Genomic DNA, 22,105 nt, shown 5'->3' with positions numbered 1-22,105 from the left:
TTTAACAGGCCAAAAAAAGTGTAACTAGAGAATGTACATCGGGTGCAGAATGTGCCCGCGATGGGGATTGCAGAAAAGATAATCTACTTCGGTTGGGAAGCGAAGATATTTGTGAAGAGTATTTCGGTATCGTCTAACGATAGCGTTCAGCGCAGGCTATCATTATTGTTATTGTTGATATTTAGCTAGATAATTAGCAAGACTTGTTTATTTTTGTTTTTTAATAAATATTGTTTCACATTTTGTCAACAGCTGATTGACTCGCAAGACCTAATTGGAGCAAAGCATTGGCCAAAGACTTTGCGCGCATCACCAAGTAATACGTTGAAGCTGTTCCTTGCATCATAAAAGATATGACCGTACCCTTAACTCAGAGATACTGAGATGTGGATATGAAGAAAATCAAAGTAACAGTCGGCGGAATCCGTTCACTTGGTCACTTCCATTTCCTGGCAACTGCGTTCCTAATACGTATTTCAGTGCTGGGCGTAGTTCTTTTCATCGCCACCTTCGTGTTCTTCATGGAAAGCTTTGGCAACCAGTTTCTGTGGATCGCTAGTGTGCGACACATGTGTGCGAGATATAATCTGGCGTATACACTGTGGGTGGAAATCTTGCATCGGTTAATTAGATGCAAGCGAATGTATTCGTTATACCGCTAAAAACCCAGTTGGGCCAATTTGAAATAATACAAAATCCAATGTAACGGCTAGTGCTCACGAAAACCTATTATCGCTAGAAGTACCAATCCGCCGCGAAGCTATATTCCTTCCGTTTTGGCAGCCGCCATTTTGTAACCTGAAATATACCATAGGTTGATCCTTAATAACCGAATATCTGATCAGTAGTGTATGTAGTGTGTTCGCCTCCTGAGCTCGTTAGCGTTCACGGAATTGTCAATTATTATCATTCTTTTTTTCACCGCTACTTTACCGCTTTACACCGCTATGTTTACGTTTTCTCGAATCATGGTAAATTAATTCCACACAGTAAATACCGCTTACACGCAGAAGTAGACATTGCCATGGAAAAATTGAATGCGAGTCAATATAAGTCCAAAGCCAGCTGTCACTTTCTAGCGGGACTAGAAATTACGCTCACCAACCTAAAAACTGGCAAGTGCTGGGTATTAAACCCATGCAGTCAGCATTGCTTAGTAACGTGCTAATCCCCTGTACCGTTTATTACTTCGGCGACTTGCGATATAAGCCAATATAGCAAAACAGAGGAAGTGTTTACGATGCTATAGCGCACGTACTTTCGTAAACATTCTAATTTAAAACGATATAGCTGACTCTTACGCCTAGTTGGTAGTAGTTCTCCGTTGATGGAAAAGAGGCAACAAAGGAAAGCGTAAGCTCACGTGGTATTCGTCACGATCAATGTCGAGCTGACGAGCACTTTACAATGTCGCTCTTGAATCAACTGTGCAAGAGCTGAGCTGCCTACGATAGCCGAAGGTTTCTAAAGGATTACGAGGATTGTTTAGGGTCCCGAACAATCCTATGACCAGGTTGTTTCCCAGCGGTACACTCAAATAATTGACCGCGCTGCCATATATATAAGAGTCGTTATGAGCAAAGTCAAGTTTTCACATCTCAGCTATTAGATGTGCCTTAATTAACCTTAAAATGTGCCTTAAACAGAAAAGCCAGTTTAGATAGAACGGTGTTGGTGGAAACGATGTTGGTAGAGTATGTAACAACATTATGCATCTAAAATAGTTGAGGATTTGGACGAAAAGACAGTGACTGGCATCGGTGTCGAGAAGCCAACGCTTTTAAGATGGCCCTTAATTTTCATAGCGATGATTAACAGGTTCTGATCACGAGCGATAGTAACAGTGGAAGTAAAATTTTTCGTACGGTTCGTATTAAAATATCTTCTGTTTTTTGTATGTGTTATCGACAGAATGTCGCCCCAAGGAATATGTATATTATCATGCTTATTGCTGATAAGCTGCGCTGGGTCAGCAGAGCTGCTTAGCAGCGACAGAAAAACTACCGGCAACCCATCGGTGAATGATCGACTAGACATCTGCATGAAGTGTACTTGTCTCAATAAACAGATCACATGTAACTCCGGTAAGTTTATCGTTGCGTAGAAACTAAAGTGTCTTAGCTGAATATGAAAGTGTCTACTACTATACACTAAACTGTCATATATTAAACAAATCAGAACGATTACGAAATGTTGGACTCGTTTGTACAGGCCGAAGACCAAGTTGCTTGTCAAATACAATTCTGTGAAGATCTAGGGCTCAAAGCCTATTTTTTTTTAGACCCAGACAAAAAGCTTTTTGGATCACCACTTTTAAGAAATTATGGCGTGCTGTATGTTTTTTTACAGACCTCAAACTCAGCGACGTACTGCTGCTTCAAGCTCCACGTGACTATAACGTCCTTGACCTATCGACCCAGCAACTCACTACCATTCACGAGGAGAGCTTCGTTGAGGGTGTCGATATCACCCAGATCAACCTTGCCTACAACCACATCAGTTATATCGCCCCTTTCGCCTTCCGCGCCTTCAAAAACCTTACTAGGTTAGAAAAAACACAGGTTGAATTTTGCTTCAGCTTGTATTGTAGGCTGTTTTCCTTCTTAATCGGCATCACAGAAGCACGTGTTCATTTTTCATTTATGTTAACTTCTTTAGTTTTTTCATCGTCATTTTAAAACCACGTTAGAACAATGGGTCTGGTTAGGCTAAACTTAAACTTTTAATTTGGAACTATTTACAACGTCATAATGTCACAAAAAACAATTTGCCTACCCTGAAGTCAACAAACCTCAGATGTTCTTATTTTAAGTTTTCGACGACTCATGAATATCTCTGGAAATAAAACGAACTAACTTATTTTTTGTGGTATGATTGTAACTTTAGTCGAATAATATTTAATATAATAATATTTAATTTAACAAAGTTTAACATACTAGGGCAAACCTTAGTTTTCAGCATGTTGACAAAGCTTTTATGCCAGGCAAGTTTAGAAAACCTGTAACGTTCTTGAAGATGGTAAACATATAAATAATACCGAATAGGGGCACAGATTCTAACTAATGCGCTTACCGTGACCCAGCCCAATAGGCACATATCAAAGCTATTTATGTAGCGTCGGTTAAAGTACCGATGCTCTAAGTGTGTAGCATCTATTTAACAATGTAAAATCACTTCGTTCGAATTTTTGCGATGAGTAGACTCGGCTGTGAAGTTAATTGTTTCACTGCAGGATATTATTAACACGTTTTATATTGATGAAAACGTAAAACAGTAAATGCTAGGGATGACTGAATAATGAAAGCATCAAGCAGTAAACGACAAGGGCCAAAAATAGACAGCACACTTCGTACAAGTAGATATAATTATCGTAGGCATTGCAATTAGGCTTCCTTCGTTATGTTTTTTGCCATTTTAGTATTACGCTGGCTTATAACAACCTGGTTACGTTGGAAGATGACAGTTTCGCTTATCTTCCACGTCTTGAGGAACTCGATTTGTCCGTAAACCGATTCAAGCATTTTCATCCGGAGTATTTTGCCAAGCTGTCAAATCTCAGGTACCTGATCCTCGACCAGAACCACCTTGACAGTCTCCACAGTTCTGTTTTCAGGAACAATACTAAGTTGACGCATCTGCATATGGTAGGTGCCATTCATTTCGCGCCAAAGTTTTGAAAATGGATGACGAATTATCGCTCAAAGCTTCCGCGAACAGTTTCTGATTTTGTCACACGAAAATTATCGCAGAATGGACCTAGCTCTTTTTAGAAATCAAACATATATGTGCTACACTGTAATGGCAATGCAGTAATTGATGCAATCAACAATTGAAGTATACCACTCGACAACGGCCTGCTCATAAGGCTGTTTGATTTTTAAAATCCCATAGCTTTTTTTTTTATAAATACGCATTTGCTCTGAATATTATTTGCCCTATTTTAAGTTCCGTTGTTTTGTCTTTTCCTCACTTATTTGTAGAACAAACTTTACATAGACAGGCTCGACGACAACCTGTTCCAGTATACAAAGGACATTCAGGTCCTCCATCTGGGAAATAATTTTTTCGAAACAGTACCGTATCGGGCTTTGTCCAAACTGCTCAGGCTTGAGGTCCTAACACTCAGCGGAAACCCCATACACTATCTTGGGCCGGCGTCATTCCCCTGTGAGTAAAGATTTATATATGTTCTGGAGAAAGAGATGATTAAAGCCACAATCTGATATCTTTATTATTATCATTGTATTGTTCCAATGTTATTTAAATACGAATATATTTTTCTACTATCTTTGATTATATTTTCGTGAGGTTTGCACGAAGTTGTTCTTTTACTTTCATTTACCCTACTGCGTAGACAAGACATCGTACATATCATACGTTTAAAGTCCATCCCAAGAAAGCATGTAGCGGGTTAATGCACCTCATGGTTTGATGTACGCTAACTACTGATAAAAGGGACTTTTACCTTAAAGAATATGTACTAGCTACGGCTTAAATAATGAATCCTACCTTTTAGGTTTTCTCGCATCTGCTTTACAAGGGACAAGTTGTCTTGAACTTGAGAACTTGACGGTAAAATTTGTAGATAGCAGGTTAATAGCAGAGTAGATATGGTTTTAGAAACAGGTGGTTATGAATAATAAAGAAATAAATGGTGTGCTTGTATGCAATAACTATCTACATGTAGCCGATCGTTAATGCCTCCATTTCGGTTACAAGCAAACTTTCCATATAAAGTAATAAAAGCAATCTATATTAAACTGGATTTCAGATCTTCCAAATCTCCAGCAGCTAATCTTGCATGATATGTCCAGCCTACACCGAATCGAGGTTTACTCGTTCAGCGACTTGCCAATGCTTCGCAACCTAAAGATCCAAAACTGTAAAAACCTCCTCTACATCGATCCCAAGGCATTTATGTAGGTATATTAACTTAATTAAAAAATCATGACGCAAAGTTGTATCAGGATTCAGGAAACTACTATGAATAATAGAACTTTTGCTTGATCATTTGCCTTATCGCTTGCCTCTTTGCCACATGCCCTTGTACGTTATATATATTATAGAGCCATGTTTGCAGCTGTAGACGTTTGTATGTTTGTTTAATAAGCAAGAATCTTATAGGGCAATAACTGGTTCAGTTTGATATTGGTGTCAATTGTACTTCGTCTACTTTTTTTTTTTTTCGCACAAGAGCTAATCTGGCTTCTCCGCTTTTTGTTTCCTTCTGGTTATAGTCTAAAGATGCAAAACAATCCGGTAAAGTATCCGAAAATAAGGAATCTCGTTATTTACGACACGCAAATTACAACGCTTAGCAAGGACCTCCTCAACTGGGATGATATTGACGATCTCGACTTGGGAAAAAATCAGTTCCATTGTAATTGTAACTTCACTTGGATAATTGAGGTTGTTAGAAAACAAGAAGTGAACAATCGGATTCGATGCAGTAGTCCCCCGGCGTTTGCAGGCCACATAATTGGCGAGCTGCAGGCCAGTGAGGTGCCTTGCGACAATTTCGATCCGCTGGCTAACGATCCCCGGTTGCGAGAACATCGGTTATCGGCAAAAACGATTGCTACCCACCGAGGTTTCTCTCTGCTCCATCTCGTCGTTGTCGTGATGTCTGCAGTGACCGTAGTGCTCAGCATATTGCTCCTCCTGTCACTGAGGAACCGGGGCTTCCTGTACCGAAAGCTTGGCAAACCTCAACCGATGACGTATGCAGGCGGCGAGAACGTTCTCTACATGCGGACCACAATTGATAACTACTAGTTTTAGATAATAACAATAGTGCCCCGAGTACGGTTTTTTGGCTCTCGTAGTTTCCTCTTGACGGATTACATACATACAGGACATCTATTGAACATAAACGGTAGCTTAACTTGCCAAAGTCAGCCAGATTCCTAAGACAAATACTAAGTTATCAAGTTGACGAAGTTGAAGACGACGCTTCTTGTTTTGCTGGCAGAATGTATTATAATCAATTCGTGTAAGATACGACGAAGCGATTCTTTTTCGAACTAACGCTAATTGGCGGTATGTAAATTCAATGGCGCTAGATAGACATTTGCGGAGAAATATCCCACCAGGAACACAGTGTTCTTCAGGGGGAAATAAAATCGAGCTCAAACTGTTTCGTTACCTGTTTGGCGAACCCTTACAAAACTGAACACTTTAATAAAGCCAGACCTTTTCGGAAATCTACGACACTGTCCAGGGGCATTAGGCTGAGTCCCAAGGGTCGCAACATAAATAATAGATGACGGATATCCCATAAAAGAATTCAATCACCGTGCCGCTCTATCGAACTATAATTATCGTGTTTTAAATTTAATATATACATATATATGCACTCTTATCATTCACGTACACACAATATAAAAGCGTAATTTTTGCACAAACGCTTGTACGAGAATAAACGGCGCAATCAGTTTACAAATAGAGACAAAGTGACGGTTGAATGGCCACTGTATACACATGTACACTCGACAAGCAAAAGAGTGTGACTAACCAAAGTAAACATAGCCACGACGTAGCAGTAAAACGAAGTACTAAACAAGAAAGACAAAGGTGGTCATGTAATCCCGACTGTGCATGGGAACAACGTAATGGTCACAGAATTATTTTTATATTTAATAATATATACGAAGCATATATTCCGTAGATACAGTTGGCAGTACGATTGATGTCTGAAAGGGAATACAAATCTGTATACGGCACTGTCTCGTACTCGTCGCTTCAGGCCGGCGGAAAGTGCCTTAATCACTGCAGTCAGAAGCCATTTCTGTTTTTTGTTGACTATAGAAGAAGACGAAACTATGAATTGCCAAGCCGTATAGACCAGGCAACGGTCAGGTATCGTCTATAGGATCATTGATGAAATAGATTACGACTGTCTTTTGTTTGCACATGGTTTATAATATGTACAGATATGAGGAGGACTTCGTATGATAACGAGCGAGCAACTAATGAGAGATCTCATACACCGTTTTTTTTCTAGTACATTCGCCTAATATTATTTGTGATGGATCGACGAAATATCTCCAGGCTTTATTATAGACGTAAGAAAATACACTGTATGACGCGCGTTCATACGTAGCTGGCAAAAAAAGATCCTCAGATTTCAACAGGTGTCTGCATGACCAGATGTCCCGTATCGAATCATTTGTCATGCATGCAAACAAGCCATTTCTAATCACCATCTACATGTACTATATTACCGACGCAAGTTAAGCTAAGGCGCGTTATAAATTACATTAGAATTGGATTCATTTGAATATCATGCGCCCGCTAACAAATAATTACATCTGCAACTTCTAAGTTACAATGACTTCGGTGGCTGTTTTTTTTTGGTACAGGACATTTCTGCCACTGCGGTCAGAAGTTCGGCCATGATGTTATCGAGAACGTACGTAGACATCGCAGCCCCTATAAGAAAGAAGAATGTTTGCCTATTTTGGGCGTTCTCGTCTTCTTGTGACCCACTTCCGCTAGTCCTGCTATCGTACATTGCAGAGCATATCAAGTTAGGGACTCTTAGCCGCACCCTAACAGGCATATTATTCATTGAATAATTCCACTTTGGCGTTAAATATTGACATCTCTGCTAGACAAGAGAGACGAACCCATTCCCGGTATGATTCTGGACAATGTGAGCGACTAAATTGTCATCTTATAAAGTAGTCAAAAGATTTTTCTAGATATCGAATAGATGTGTATAGACGTGTCATCGCGGAGATATCGACTGTCACGCGAAAAGCTCTCACGAGTTTCCCCGTTCGTGTTCAGTTATCATGTACACAAGAATCTAAGATATTTATCATGTTAAATAGTTGGGATTTTTTCTATCTATTAAGAACTAGTGGAATAAATAAATGGATAGGAACCGCATATAATTGATGGTTTCACTTATTACATTTCAAAGATAACGTTTTCCTCTTTTTCAATGCGTCACATAGGGAGAAAGCATAAATCAGCTTTCTTTTCTGCGTACTAATTTTTATAGTACGCCAAACCTTTGAAGGGCACTTTGAAAATAAAATATGAAGCCCAGGTAAGAAATAGGAATATGCAGTGCCCGCGCTTTACGGTGCAGGATATATCCCTATTGAACAGATTGATGTTTCGGAAAAACGGGGCAGTTCCCATGCCGTAACAGTAATAATCTGCTTAGAATAGGTAAGTTATCTATATACTTCTCATTGGTCTATTCATTAATATGTCTGATAGTATCAAGGGGCGTCACTTGTGCAGTCCTTACCTTTCTCGACACCTTCTGGTGTACCGTGTGAACGTAAATGACATTGAAAAGAGAATGGCGACTGCTAGCACCGCTGTAAAGTTTAAAGCATAAGACATGTTCAACACTTTATTGAGCCTAAATGCTTCCTGCTGAATCATAACGTTATTGAACTGTTTTTTAATAAGCCGATTAAACACTCGCATGGTAAAATATGAGATAGGCCAAATATAAGAAAGTGCTTGGTAGGCTGTTTATTCATCGTAGAGCTACATCGTCAAATTTCGTCCTCGTGCGGATTTCCTATCTATGCTATGGTAGGTACTGGACATGGTACTGTAGATGCCACTGTTCAAACTGCGCCTGAATCCCGTCTACCTGAAACCAGATTGTCCATCGTATACCATTGACTCATCGATTGCTTTCAGTCGAATTGTCTATGAATCGCAGCATGTATATCAAACATACGAGTGCTCTCTACAAGCACCAAATGCAAATCTTCGGTGATCGCTTAGATGTAGCTCCTGCTGCGCACATCGGCAGATCTGTGTATACAGCTGGTTTTAATTCGAGCAATCCAGTTTTTCGTAACCAGGGCACTTTGGCCTGTGTCCGGCAGGTCCCGGCGTATCTGGTGCTGATTGTGGAGCAGACGATTCTTTCGTTGTAACCTTTTAACTAAGCGCCAATGCTCCAATCAATATGTCAATAAATATATCTGTACCCTGTCAAAAATACAGGTTTGTCTGGCTCCTCACCTAATAGAATAACTGGTAGACCGCAGGAGGTCGAGAGAAAAGTCGATGGTGCGGGATTTGAGGAGGCGCTCCGCTCTTGTTGTAGAACGAACGAATTCGCGATCGCCTCTCCTCGTCACGCTCCTGCTCCCAGAGCTCGTGCATAAAACGGAGCTGTCCATTCCACGTACGCGTACATCCCGATTGCGCCGTTGGTCGGTGACAACGAGTCGAGTATCAGGGCAGATGGTTAACATTGTATGGCGTGTACAAGATCAAGATTTTTACTTTTGAATTAGTAAGCGCCGAGCTGGTGACTATAACGGCCTGTCAACAATGACAGTTCCACATAAAAATTCAGTCGACTAAGAATTTTTACACTTCTAACTGCGGGCATCAGGATATATTTTGCTGAATCAAAACGTTGCAAACGTGTTTCCAAACATGCGTGTATGTATATAGGTATTTAACCGTCATAATTTAAATAAACCCCGATTTATTCTACAGTAATATAATGAAAAGTCTTTGGGCTCCACGTCGTGTCTCATATTAGCGTCGATGCGTTAACTCGAACAGCGATACCTTTAAGTTATATGCAAACGTAGTACTTCGTTATCAATAAGCATTAACGTCTTTTTTTTTTGGTATTTGTTTGGCACTAAGCACCCAAATCGCACTGTCTTTTATAAAGAAACTAACGTTGACTATAGATATATAAAAAAAAAAAAAAAAAAAACAATTCATAGATATACACAGTTACAAGATGCATGACTAAACAAATCTAGTATTGACATTATGACCCTCACTACGTTTAGAACCAGTGACACTATACTCATGTATATTATTATGCCTGCATATGCAGTATTATCAGTACGTTACTCCCTTTAGTAAGACTGGTTATGGTTAGTTATAGCCGGAAATCTTCAATCAACGAAAAATTTATTTGTGACAGACAACTAATAACATTGCGACCTGCGGGTAGACGTTGTTGTGATTTCTGCAAGCAAACTGACGCAGTAAATGATTCGACTGATAAATGAACTGGAAAAGCTTCCCAAACACAAACATGCATCTATTCCCTGAGCATACGATCTGTGAAACATATAGGCGTCATGCTACTCCCAAGCCATTGTTTGATCCTATTAACTAATGATAACACTAACCCGTCGGTTTTCCATGAAGCGCCCGTGCGCGGCATGCTGGGAGTGGAGTTGAATTGGCTCAATAAGGTACATCCGTCGTTGGAATGGAACCCTCGCTGGGTCATAACCTTGAATCGAGTAGAGGGGCATATAGCTCGGTGAGTGCCTGAAGGCGATCAAGCAACGGAGAAAACATGACATAAGAATAGGGTCCTTTTAGTAATAGTCAGAGGTAGAGGAAGGTTGGCCTTATGGAAGAGAAGGTAGATAGCATTCCGTTTGGCAGACGTCGGCGGGTAGGGCGGTACTTTCCTTGCGTCGAACCGAAGATGCTTATGGCGGAATCATAGTTTTGTTTAATGTTAGAAACTCCAGCTACAGTGTAAGGTGACGGCCATTCCCACTCTGTACATTCAAAGCAATAATTACAAGAACAGATAACACCCCTTTCTCGACATTTAGCTCAAAAGTGAAACTCGAAAAGTCTAGGTAATTCCTTCGCCTATACGGTAAAGGACTTGTAAACCGGAACAGTGGCGCAAGATCTTGCCAAATAGCTAAAAGTGATATCTTGTCTTAGAAATCAAAGCGTTTAATTGGACGGTCGTGACGAACAAGGTATTGTAACGTCGAGTAAAAGTATCAGGCTATAAAAATACTTCAAAACAATTAAGTCAGAGGACCTGAGCATTCTCCGCGTCTGAGAGAATCTTTCGCAATGCTAGCTGTTGTGGCCAGTATACAATGGTTTACATGCTGATTGCTAGACGCATGCCTCAAGTGAGTACTGCCTCTACGTACCATCCGGTAAAGGCCTTATGCATATCTTCATGATGCCTCAGCTTATCTCGAGTTGCTAGTCGAGATGTGGTCTTTTGATAGACGTCGTCGTCGTGCAACCTAATGCCGCGTCGTGACGCGTTGAATCTGTCCAAAAATGTGCAAAAAAAACATTAGCGATTTAACGTGTAACTTATTTTGGATTTCCTCATCAATTTATATACTTCGAAAGTACTCGTTGGTTCCGTCGCAAATATGCAAAGTTAGTCTTGTCGTCGAACTTATTCAATAACGCTTAGAATAAGGCGAAAGTAGTTGCTAACTAAATTTATTCAACTATTCATTGGGAAAGAAATAATACCCGACTTACTACAGCCTGACTGAATTTTTAGCTCGGTATATTTCTCAAGTAAAAATAAACTCGTGTTTTATTTGACCAAATACTACAGCATCTATGTACAGTATATAGAGCATTGATCCACAACATAACCATTAGAGTAACTAAAGATTTGTCCCACGAGAGAAATGGTAAAGCGTAATTAAATAAACGATCTATACCTATCTGAGTATGTATAGGGTGAGGTAGGTAACGTCGACGATGAGTAATACATTGGTCTTCCGCGGCGCACGTTCAGATCAATGATGGCGTCTGTATACAGGGAACTGCCTATTAAATAATTGCGATGATAGGTACGCGGCACGAAGCGTGGCCTGCTGTATGACATCTTTGGCACCTGAAAGGTAGAAAACAAGCCGTCAATACTTTCGCATATTTCCAAGTCCGTGCTTCTCTAATACATTGTACATATATAGGAACGTGTACGTTGGAAGCATGATAACCCGTAGAATGGATGTCTGTCGCGTTGGTCATCTATCAGACAAGAAAAAAAATGTATCCGCTATGTTCACGTCAGAAATAACATCACCAAATACCGGACCTGTGAATTTGTTAGCTGAATGATTAAAATGATTGACACGGGACAGGTTCTACAATGGTGGAGCTATGCGAAATTCTGTTGTAAATCTATATGACACTGGGAAAAGAAGATATTGTACATTTTTACCTACTTATCGCATTAAAAACATCTACGTTGAACGCTAATTTGATCCACCACTAGCCAGACTCAATGCCAAAGGGTCTCATTCGACTCAACCGTTATTATCATTGTTTGTGAGCGGATTTATGTTCATAGAAAACAGGTGATTGATTAATTTACAGATTCAGTCGATCTCTTGTATTATAGATGCACTCCGTGTAGACGGGCCACTTCACGGACAGAAATTTTCCACGTCAATTTTTTTTTAAATTACAATAGGTTTTCGTCTGAAGCGAACCTCTTCTGAATGATCATATTGCCGTACATATTTGCTAGTGGTTAAGAAATAAAACGATCTCCGCATAAAGAACCAGTTTGTCAGATTTTAATTTTGTGACATTTTTTGTTTCTCCTATATTTCTCAATTTGCAATTGCCAAATATATATCAACAGGTTGCTACACATGGACTATTTACCGACATGTACCGACAGATACTCAACAGCTGAATACGTGTAACAGCCAACCCACAATGGTCTGGCTAGTAATAGATCTGCATCGAACAACGCCCTCGATCTCGATTCGCGAATGCCAGCTCGTACTATCAAGTTGTCCATGGATAGACTTCATGGAACAGAAAGGCCAACAATTTAGCGGCATTCCGGCGGATTGAATATACCGCGTTTAGGTATTATCCATCCGAATATGCTTGTAAAGATCAGGTTGTCATATACACTCCACCATATGCAACATTTCACCTTCGGTACATGAATCTAACATGGCACGCTAAATTGGCATGGATTCCTTTTTGCTCGTTTCAGTTTGGCTTGTATCTTTGTCTCGAAGTAACTCAAAGGAATAAAACGATGAGTCGCTGAGCCCCTTAGTGTACTTGTATGACCGCGATGCAACCCCTTTTTTTAAGGTCTAGTGACCTATACGCATCTTGTTACATATCTTTTATGGAATAGATATGTTAGGTAGCGCTAGGTTTATATTGCCTTGCCAGAATTGTAACAACGAGTAGGCTAGCGGTATTTGCAGTGAGATATTTGCGTTCGCGGGGACCACAGTCGTATTATGATTCACTGGTGCAAATAGACTTAGGCACAGGCTTTTGTTATTGTATTCTCATTCTGAAAAGAATGGTCCCTTTGGCAGACGTCATCGGAAGGTGCGTCCTGTGAGGCAGTGTCTGTAATGGCCTAAAAATTTCATTGCAAGGCAGCGGCGGCGGCGGCGACGGTGGCCCGCCAGCGTACGTCAAGACATATTGCCCACGTTGATAAATAGAGTTATGTCTTTAATCGCTTAATGAGTAGACTGAGCTGAGAAAGGGATTCTGAAGGGGCTCTCCCTGGCACAATGGAAGTGTTTCTTGCTTATTTTCTATTGCACTGCAAGGGTAGTTCAAAGCAGGTGAGGGCGTGTTATTGCCACGCTTGCGTCATTAGCTCCGCTGCTGCCCGTACTTTGTAGGGGGTTCGGTAACAGATCGAATGATATTGACCTGTCTAACTGGCTATCCTGCAAACAAGCCGACCAGCCAACGGACCCTTGTTAGGGCTAAGAAGATTTCGTGCAGGCCTTAGAGTTCTGCATTTCTCTATACTACGCTCGAGCCTGTGGCACCTAATTCAAGGCATTGTACCATCATTATTGCAATAAGGCATTGGCCTTGCACAGGCTCAACTGCTGCATGAGAGGCTATTATTATTATTCTTAAGCATTTCTGATTGTTTACTTGATAATACAAACAACGGCCGTTTTACAGTGGCCTGGTGGCCTTAGCAATTTGTTCGTTACAGGATTTCTTTAACAGTAGATTCGTGGTAATAAATAGGGAACGTTTGTGGATAACAGTAATTTTCATATTGTTGATTGCGAATTCTCATTTTCTTTTTAGAGATGAGTGGTTTCTAGTATGTTTATCTACGTAGCTAAGCATTGCGCATGGGTAGAAGGCTCCATCTTGATCGTAGTCGACGAATGGCAGCTGATCTTCGTGCGTAATATCGGTGTCCAGCGCAAGTTTATACATAAAACAAACAACCTAGACAATTACGCTACATTATAAATATCAACATAAATATACTTAATGTTAAGGTCGTTCAGCTTGAGGTTAAGCTCAGATGCATTCTTTTAAATGTATTTATAATTACCAGCTAATCCTCTTGCCGTTCGATGTTCCACGCTAAGACAAAGTGTTCATTAGACAATCATGCTTAATAGAAATTTCGAAATAAGAATGGAATCAGATGCAGTATCGTGTAATGTTTAAACTTCGTTAAACATAAAGCCCAGCTTTTTGTAACGATTTATGATCATGTATATTCAACTGCGCATGTGTATATGCAGTTTGTCCATTTGTTTTTTTTTTCAGTACATTAACTACTCGACACACTATCGTCCATTTGCCCGAAAGGGGCATTTATGTGGGCCTTCGTTAGCACGACACAGATGCCTTGCAGCCTGCCGACAGTCGCGATCTAATTTCGCTCGGACAAACTGAACGACAGGAAAGTACGACTCTACAATAGCCAATGATGTTGCTACGACAGCTTCAATCCGGCCGCGTGAGAGAGAATAGTTCGAGTGCGTTGACTTCGCCAATGTCTCTTCTTGCGAGAATATTAATTTTAAAGGGAAACCCAAACTCCGTCTGCTTGGGAGCGCCACGCAAGTCTGCTAATGCGTCGGGTCCATTACCTTTTGTAGCAGCCGGTAGATCTAAGCAAAGCGCAATCAGGCTAACGGGGTCGTCACTGACATAACATCGACACAGTATGCGGTCGTCCTCATTCCGGCTGTTCAGCCCTCGGCAAAGAACGTTACACCAACTTAGCATACTCGGTTTATAGGCCTGTAGACAAGCAGCATTCGTCCGTGTGGCATGCTGACCGGCCACCAAAATGTACGGCAGAGTGGGCTATCCATGGCAGTTTTGCTTCTAACTGGGCGCTCTTTTGAACGGTGCGCGGGTTCTAGCCCAACGGGTCCCACAGACAACGAATGAGCTAGCCCATAGGAGGGTTTACTAGCACCCACGGTGAACTTGGAAGACGGTCGCACGTCTCCGAAACGCCGTTGCGACTTAATAAGAGAATTTCGACAACTTCAAAATCGTTGAGCTATTAACTCGATTACTGCAAGCGACTCGCCCTATTTATATCAAATTCACTGAAATCTGTAGTTCTAATATGACATTTAGTAGTAAATGAAAGGATGATTCGGATTTCGGCAGTTAAATACATTTCATATTTTTACGTGGTGCTTATCTTAGAACGGTTGGCTGTTTTTGTGAAGCTTTTCAACAGTATGAAAAATGGTTTATCAGTATGTACCCGTGACAGCTTAATCAACGACGTATTTGCACGCTTATGGACTCGTTGTGTTCGATCCCCGGTGTAGACACATTGTGCCTCGTGGCGGGACCCACTTGTCTGACGGAGTGCTCGGCGGCGATATCTAACGTAAGACTCGAAACACAGAAATTATGCTAGTACTGTTTCTTTTTCTTCAATTGAAACGACCCAATGCACAATAAGCATGGCCTAATGGATATCGTATATATTGCATCAACTAATATCATCTAAGCGTGTTTTTTATGAATTACATTTTTCAATCCTCTAGGCTCTTCTGGGCAGTTGCGCTATCGGGTAATCTAAGAATTACCTTTTTTTTTCCCAAAAAGACCGTGGCTCGATAAGAGAACGCCATTGCATTTTCTAGCTTCTTGGGCTACGCACGCCTATACATAGGTTCATGCGAAACATAACTGGTATATAATGAATCAGTGTCAAAGTATAATAAGACCTATGATTGTCTACGTTGTTATCTATCACGCCGATACACCATTTTCCCTTACTGGTGGCATTTCACCCAATTTGCCGCTATAATTAGCATACAATAAAATAGCACTCTTTGAAGCTATGACCGCGGGTATTGCAGGCAAGTTGTCGAAACAAATCGAGCACTCGAGTGTTGAATCGAGAGTATTGAATGTAATATCGCTTAATGTGTACAACATTCGAATGTATCACATCGGCCAAGTCCCAACTCAAGGATAATTAACGTTACCCCGACATCGAGTCCGGGCTAATAGTCGGAGTTAAGTAGATAATTTGTGCACCTTATGCATACTTAATGCTCTCAATGGGCCTTAGTTCCGCCCAGTTTTATGGGTGACGTCGTTAAGCCAGTCGACAGTAAGATGAATATTTGTTAAACTCCTTATTTACCTTATTTATTGTATAATCGGCCCATTCTATGAGTATTCTCGTAGTGAAAACGTGAAACAGTCGTTCATGTCGACGGCCTTGATAGTAGAGAGGAAGAATGCCAGAGGATAATAGATCTATAGGCGTGTTCCAATAGGCGTCATAGAGAATGTCGCGTGCACCACCGTCAACTTGAAGGCAGGGCATTCTGCCAGGAAGGCAAAAAATCACTTTAGACTATGCAATTAGCTTAAAGTTATTCATGTAGGTTGCCCTTTGCCGCACCACCATACTGGCGGGGCTATCAAAATGACGCGCTGATTCACCAACACAAAAAAACCCTCTTCACATTAAGTTGGTAATAGGGCCGTTCAGCTTTTGACCGGAGATTGCCAGGTTAATAAAAAAAAAGTTTATCATCACAATGAAGCATGGGCGTTTGCGAAGGACAAAAAACCTGTACTTTTCACAATAGCCGTCTGCCGCGTGGTCGACAAATGTTCAACTCATTGATTTCGTCACTTGACGAGATCGAGTGATTCGGACGTACTATAACATTTATTAGTGCTTGATTTTAAAATTGTATTTGATTTATGCGGTTTTTGTTATAAATATTATATTACAGCGGGAGGACATCAAAGCTGTAGACGGTTCAAAAGCCTCGAGAAGTAGCCTTACCGTGCTTATATACCGGTAAAACTTCCTACTAGCTGCTTATGAAGACTGGCATAGAGCTTCTTATGTTTCAGCGTATGACGTTTGTTTCGTGCTTCTGGGCCAGCAGCATAACCTTGCATGATATTTAGGCTGCTAGAATCAAAATACGTGAAGCGATAGACACCGTTTTCATTCAAGCACAACGATGCTTGCCTCAGCTCTCACACACAATGCTTGTCCATTCACAGCAGGTACTTGAAAAGACAATCACTGTGTACGCAGTGCATTATACTATAATAATGCACACAAGTATGAGCTATCCTTGTTCGACGACCACTGTCAAGTGCAGATCCCCGCTACTCGGTAAAATCCAACGGTCCCTGAGCATACTATTGCAATAATTCAATTGCACTTCGAAAGAAAATGGTAAAAATGTATTCGGTAGTAATTGGGTACATTGATATTCTTTGTTTAGTAAGAGATTTCCGTAGTATATGGCTGGGAGACGGACGCGTGCTCTGTGCTACCCTAGTCCAAAGCTCACTTCTGCCTCTAGCCTAGACAATGTCTATATTATCCAAGGCAAGATCCGTAGAGCTGAAATTATATGAACAATCGCTGGAACGTCACAAAGCACTTGTTACCCTATATAATCATTAATTAGGTCATTGAAAATTTCTGGAAAAAGAAGCTCTCAGCTGTTCCTTCACCGAAAGTCACTTTTTACTTACCTCGCGGAGTCGCGACGATGCCTGAGATGGTTGAGACTGAACAGTGGCTCGTATCGATGTCCGCTGCTATCGTGTTAGATCCGCTAGAGACCCGCCAGCTCGTACTCGCCCTGCCCTCGCCGTCAAGGCTATTTTCTACAAGGCAGCTCTTCATCTCTGCCTTCTTTCCTCTAAAGCTTCAACTATGAGTTGCAAACCGCTGTCAGGTCGGCTTTGGCCTACAAAAAAATGCCTGAGCAGAGCAACGACGAGAAGCTCGTAAAGCTCGCGCCTACTTCTGTTCGTAGAACACCTGTCTATCATTTTCTCCCTGCTCAACATCAGAAGCAAAAGAAAGGTTTAGAAGCTAAGTCGGGTATATTATAAAATTATGGACATTACATGGTAAATAATTAGTAAGCAAGGTTCTTTAGCTGAGCGATAGACATATTCACAGTTGTTCTGTCACCTGTTTTCCATCGACGCAGTGATGTCAGGGTTATCTCAGAGGAAGAGGCCATGGCGGGAATTATTGACAGTAGACTCAAGAGGCGAACATGTCATGAAGATAAGCAAGTTGTTCAAATAAGGTAAATCTGGCAGATCGATGTATTTTTGTGCGTTGTACACGTGAGTTTGCAGTAAACGTCTTATTACTATTATTATTATTATCATTAATAAATCAAACAGATTTAGGCTAAGGCGTTCAGTGCATGCGATCTCTATAGAACTTATTGTTCTGTGGTCGAAAAAACTATTATATTGGAACGTAAGCAAATAGCTTAAGTGTTTTCAGGCTTCCGGATATCGTAAGATCAGCTGCATTGCTTAATTTGCCTATAATAATTCAGCATAGCTGAGCCACTGGAGACACCGCGTCCTGCACCAGTCCCACAAACGAAGCTTTTTTTGCATCCTGCTGAATGTATCTAGGGTTCTCTAAACTACGGGCGCCATATCTCCAAACGATTGTATCATATGGCATAAAGCCCAACTTCCTCGACAATGAAATAACGGGAAATCCGACGTCCGCAATATCTAACTAACTGCTATGCAGAAGCGTCTTTTCATAGCTATAGGCCTCTCGAGCAGCTTTCCAGCTTCGGACTAGGTCATCCTTTTGGTGTCGTAGCATACCAACGTATTCAACAGCGATCAAAATGACCTACCTAGTACACGCCTGCTCCAAACTTAAATATACACGCGTACCGTATAATGGTTTTGTGTAGCGACACCTTATCACTATACAAACTAATTCTTCGCAACGCAAAAGCCGACCGCCGTCGGTTTATCTAGACCTGTTGAGAGCGACCTTGATTATTGGCAACAGGTGGAATAAGCGGCTTGACACAAGCATATACCGCGTCCCACCTGTTTCATTGTTGACTCGCTATTTCACCTAATTTAACTAAGCCAAAGTAGTTACATTGTTAAATATATAGATGTTAAACCAAACAAAAACAAATCATTAGTCGCTGAAATACATTATTTGATCATATTTGTATCCTAACACCCTTTTATTTGGTATGGCGTCAAGCCACTGACGCAATAACAGATCAATCATTTATCATAAAAGGTGTCCCCACTATCTGGTTGCTTGAGATAATAACATGGTCCTTTTTTCTGCTTTTACACGCTACTCTCAAGATAGGTCGATTTATTATATTCTTACATACGCCTACATCATGTAGTAGAGTGACACCCATGGTGCAGAAGCGGCTGAATAATACACCTAAACAACTCGATGGATCCAGTTGCCACCGAGACAAAAAAAAGCAGGCTCTTTTTCTTCGTCAAATGTAAAGGATATCACCAGACAATGTCTGTTCCAATTACCAACCTAATGGCATCATCCGAATTAGCTCGCGCAGGGGCCATCCTCGAAAGCTTTTTTCCGAACAGTTGCTAACAAGATGCCCCGTTTAATTAGTTTTAGACGAGTCGACGAATTCCAAAACGCCATAGCGTGAAGCACGATGCAATTTCTACGGGCGACAATCACTACTCATGATGATCCCTGTTACCGGACAAACTCCTATAGTGACCAGTAAACGATGCCCTAATCTAACGGAAATCGGAAGCTGGGCCATTAAAGGAAAACGCAGGAACTGCTGTTATAGCTCCTGAAAGAAAGATTTTCATATTTACAAACAATGGAACAATGAAGGCACAAATGTATATCTTTGATGTCAGGTTCGTGAATCGCTTTCATCGACAGAACACTTATTATTGTCGGTCTGTACAAGAAGTCACAATACCGCTGTCTTTTTTCTTATAATTGATTTATGTTATTAAGTAAAGAAGTTTATCGAAAGCGTGGATGATAATCGCTGTCGAAACTAGCAAAATTTACCCTGTTCAATGTTAGAATTCATTCGATAAGAGCAACTTAAACGTAGCTGCCAAAGCAGCAATAAAAAGAACGTTATTAAAAAGTACCATAGGATAGTGAAATTTACCGTCGTGAATCACACACAAATCGGGGTCAATAAAGAAAGACTATTATAAACACTTCTAGATGAACTAATGATAATCCAGTTTCGTTCATTATACCTAAGACGGCAATACGCAATTGCTGTGAATTAGGCAGTAAATTACAGGGGCTGCGTGAATAATTTGCCTTATCTATAAAATGTACCTATTCTGTTATGTGATTAATAAAGTAGAGGTCTTTTTATCAATGCATACGATAGAGAAATAGCATGTACGACTTAGTTTTGTATGTAGGATCGTTCTAGACTTGTTGTCTGCTGTTTATTATTGATAATGTTACGGTTATTTTCCATGTACAAGAAAAAATACATTATATGCATGGAATATACATTGGCTGCTAGCCTATTAACTGGATACTACTAATTAAAATTTTTTTTAACAGCGGTATAAATCCACTCACATTATTTATTCTCCTCAAGTGCAAGTTTTTATATTTTTTCTAACCAGCTGCATATTGGCTATTGCCTTGGCCAACGCTGTTTGCCTTCAAAATTAAACTTGTTTTTATAGTTAATCATTGTGCAGACGGGGCTTTGGTTATGTGCATCCTATTCTAATACGTCTTATACTTAGGCTCTGTTCACACTAAATTTCGAACGTTACTGCTTTTTCAAGACGCAGGTGAATATATGAAAATACGCCGTGCGAAAGCCTAAGCTCGCTACGGCAATAGCCACTAAACTTTATAATCCTAACCTGATTAAAGGCTTTTTCTAGCCTTCTAAAAAGCGAAGATATCGGAAGACCTGCGTTACTTCAACGTGTGACTCCTTTAATAGGTCTCGTTTGTTCAGATGCTATGAAGAGCTTGCGATAACCTCACGTGCGCAGCGTCTCCTTGAGCCACCTTTAAAGGGCGGCATTTCTCGATGGTTTGCGTCCCATCGTCCATGTTTCCGGAGCTGTATAGAACATAAGCATCGACAGACGTTTCCATAATCCGTACCAAATATGTTTCAAGTGGCCCACATGCAGAGGGAATTTGGGTTAGGTGTGACAATACCCCTTTGAAGGCTTTAGCATATTACTCCGCCAAGTTTGGGATCAGTGTTTTAGTCCACTCAGCCCGTGTATCTGAATGCCTGAGTGAACAAAGACGCTGACTAAGACACCACTGGCCGATTCAGTCTTTGCTTTATTTGTTTAGCACAGACCTTCTTGTTGAGATAAGATCCCATTCCTCACATAGTGCTCTTTCCGCTCATTCGTGCTAGTAGATTCCATTGTGTCATTCTTGTAATTCCGCATGGCAATTGTTCTTATGACCGATAACCGAATGTATCTGTCCTGCGTCGCCGGGGCTCTGTCCACCAACACAAGGCAGGCGTGACGCGTCGCGAATTCCGCTATGGCTGCAAACAGCCTTCTAATGTGTTCCTCAGTTTCTCCAACTTTTGGCGGAATTTTTTCGAGATCAGAGCCCGATGGACCTTTGCAGGCGCGTATTTTATACGCGTCGAGCCAATGAGTTCTGTATACATTACGACCTCCAGATAGAACCCCTTTTTCCCGTATTTTCATAGACTAGATTTTACAATGTCGGCCCAAGAAGCGGACTCTGCGGGACCCAGCAGTAACTCACTAATGCTGTCCTTCCCCACATAGTTACCTACTTCTTAGATATGACGATAGTATTCGGCGGCCTTAATGCTCCAGCGCCTCCGTTATGATTTTCCGGTTTATTATGTTCAGAGCGTTCTTGACGTCTAGTAATATAATAAGGATAAAGTCTTGGGCATTTTTGCCCATGTTGCGTAGCTGAGCACTCTTCTTATAGTTCCGCCCGTGGATATTCCACTTCTCAAACCGCACTAGAGTTTGACAGCTGCTTCTGTTGTTACGCAAGAACTCCGGCCATAGTTCTTTCTATTCGCGTGGCGAAACGTTACCTTGAACTCGGATTCCAGATCAAAGGAAGCAGCACTTTTGGTATGCAATATTTATTCTTAGCCTAGGTTAGGAAGGCACCGAAACAGCTCAAGCTACCTGTGGCAAGTGTTCTATAGGTGGCAGTACTATTAGGAATGACGCTTTCGATGTAAAGAGTGTATGTACTGTCGTCGATTTTTCGAGTTCAATAAGAATCGAC

General features: G+C 40.9%; 2 protein-coding genes and 1 long non-coding RNA gene across 11 annotated transcripts in view; 2 read left to right on the top strand and 1 right to left on the bottom strand.

Moving 5' to 3' along the window:
• LOC111246336 (uncharacterized) overlaps window positions 1-7,898 on the top strand; it is a 30,864-nt gene extending 22,966 nt beyond the window's left edge. For 6 of the 8 annotated variants that reach the window (XM_022795786.2, XM_022795789.2, XM_086982391.1 and 3 more), the window contains 6 exons: window positions 1,912-2,084; window positions 2,350-2,545; window positions 3,419-3,644; window positions 3,981-4,167; window positions 4,772-4,919; window positions 5,238-7,898. In XM_022795786.2, coding sequence (XP_022651521.1) covers window positions 1,913-2,084; window positions 2,350-2,545; window positions 3,419-3,644; window positions 3,981-4,167; window positions 4,772-4,919; window positions 5,238-5,775 — 1,467 coding nt within the window. In that variant the 5' untranslated portion in view covers window position 1,912 and the 3' untranslated portion in view covers window positions 5,776-7,898. Of the gene's footprint in view, window positions 1-1,383; window positions 1,514-1,553; window positions 1,695-1,911; window positions 2,085-2,349; window positions 2,546-3,418; window positions 3,645-3,980; window positions 4,168-4,771; window positions 4,920-5,237 lie in introns of those variants that run through there. The other 2 variants (XM_022795785.2, XM_022795784.2) reach the window with 2 other exon arrangements.
• A 552-nt stretch (window positions 7,899-8,450) lies between these two features.
• LOC111246338 (uncharacterized) lies at window positions 8,451-17,664 on the bottom strand. 2 transcript variants are annotated; one of them, XM_022795796.2, is made up of 6 exons: window positions 17,545-17,664; window positions 11,460-11,635; window positions 10,923-11,048; window positions 10,143-10,287; window positions 9,001-9,153; window positions 8,451-8,620 (listed from the first exon to the last, which is right to left on the bottom strand). In XM_022795796.2, the coding sequence occupies exons 2-5, from the start codon at window positions 11,624-11,626 to the stop codon at window positions 9,001-9,003; spliced, it is 591 nt and encodes a 196-aa protein (XP_022651531.1). In that variant the 5' UTR covers window positions 11,627-11,635; window positions 17,545-17,664; the 3' UTR covers window positions 8,451-8,620. The 2 variants fall into 2 exon arrangements, with proteins under 2 accessions (XP_022651531.1, XP_022651532.1); XM_022795797.2 differs by having other exon boundaries at window positions 8,451-8,616.
• A 42-nt stretch (window positions 17,665-17,706) lies between these two features.
• The window catches only part of LOC111246339 (uncharacterized), a 13,422-nt gene continuing 9,023 nt past the window's right edge, over window positions 17,707-22,105 (top strand). Inside the window, exons 1-3 of the long non-coding RNA XR_015322908.1 lie at window positions 17,707-17,881; window positions 18,012-18,113; window positions 19,454-19,716. This is a non-coding gene — a long non-coding RNA (uncharacterized LOC111246339). The remainder of the gene's footprint in view (window positions 17,882-18,011; window positions 18,114-19,453; window positions 19,717-22,105) is intronic.

This window comes from Varroa destructor, unplaced genomic scaffold (genome assembly GCF_002443255.2).
Source record: "Varroa destructor unplaced genomic scaffold, Vdes_3.0 BEIS01000003.1, whole genome shotgun sequence".
NCBI lineage: Eukaryota > Metazoa > Arthropoda > Arachnida > Mesostigmata > Varroidae > Varroa > Varroa destructor.
This window is presented reverse-complemented; position numbering and strand designations above follow the sequence as displayed.

What these genes read in the sequence shown, in the direction of transcription:
- LOC111246338 (XM_022795796.2), bottom strand. Translation starts at nt 11,626, where the DNA reads ATGTCATACAGCAGGCCACGCTTCGTGCCGCGTACCTATCATCGCAAT. An exon ending in CCCTATACATACTCAGATAG is followed by an intron (nt 11,049 to 11,459) that starts GTATAGATCGTT and finishes ATTTTTGGACAG; the next exon opens with ATTCAACGCGTCACGACGCG. An exon ending in GCTTCATGGAAAACCGACGG is followed by an intron (nt 9,154 to 10,142) that starts GTTAGTGTTATC and finishes TGGAATGGACAG; the next exon opens with CTCCGTTTTATGCACGAGCT.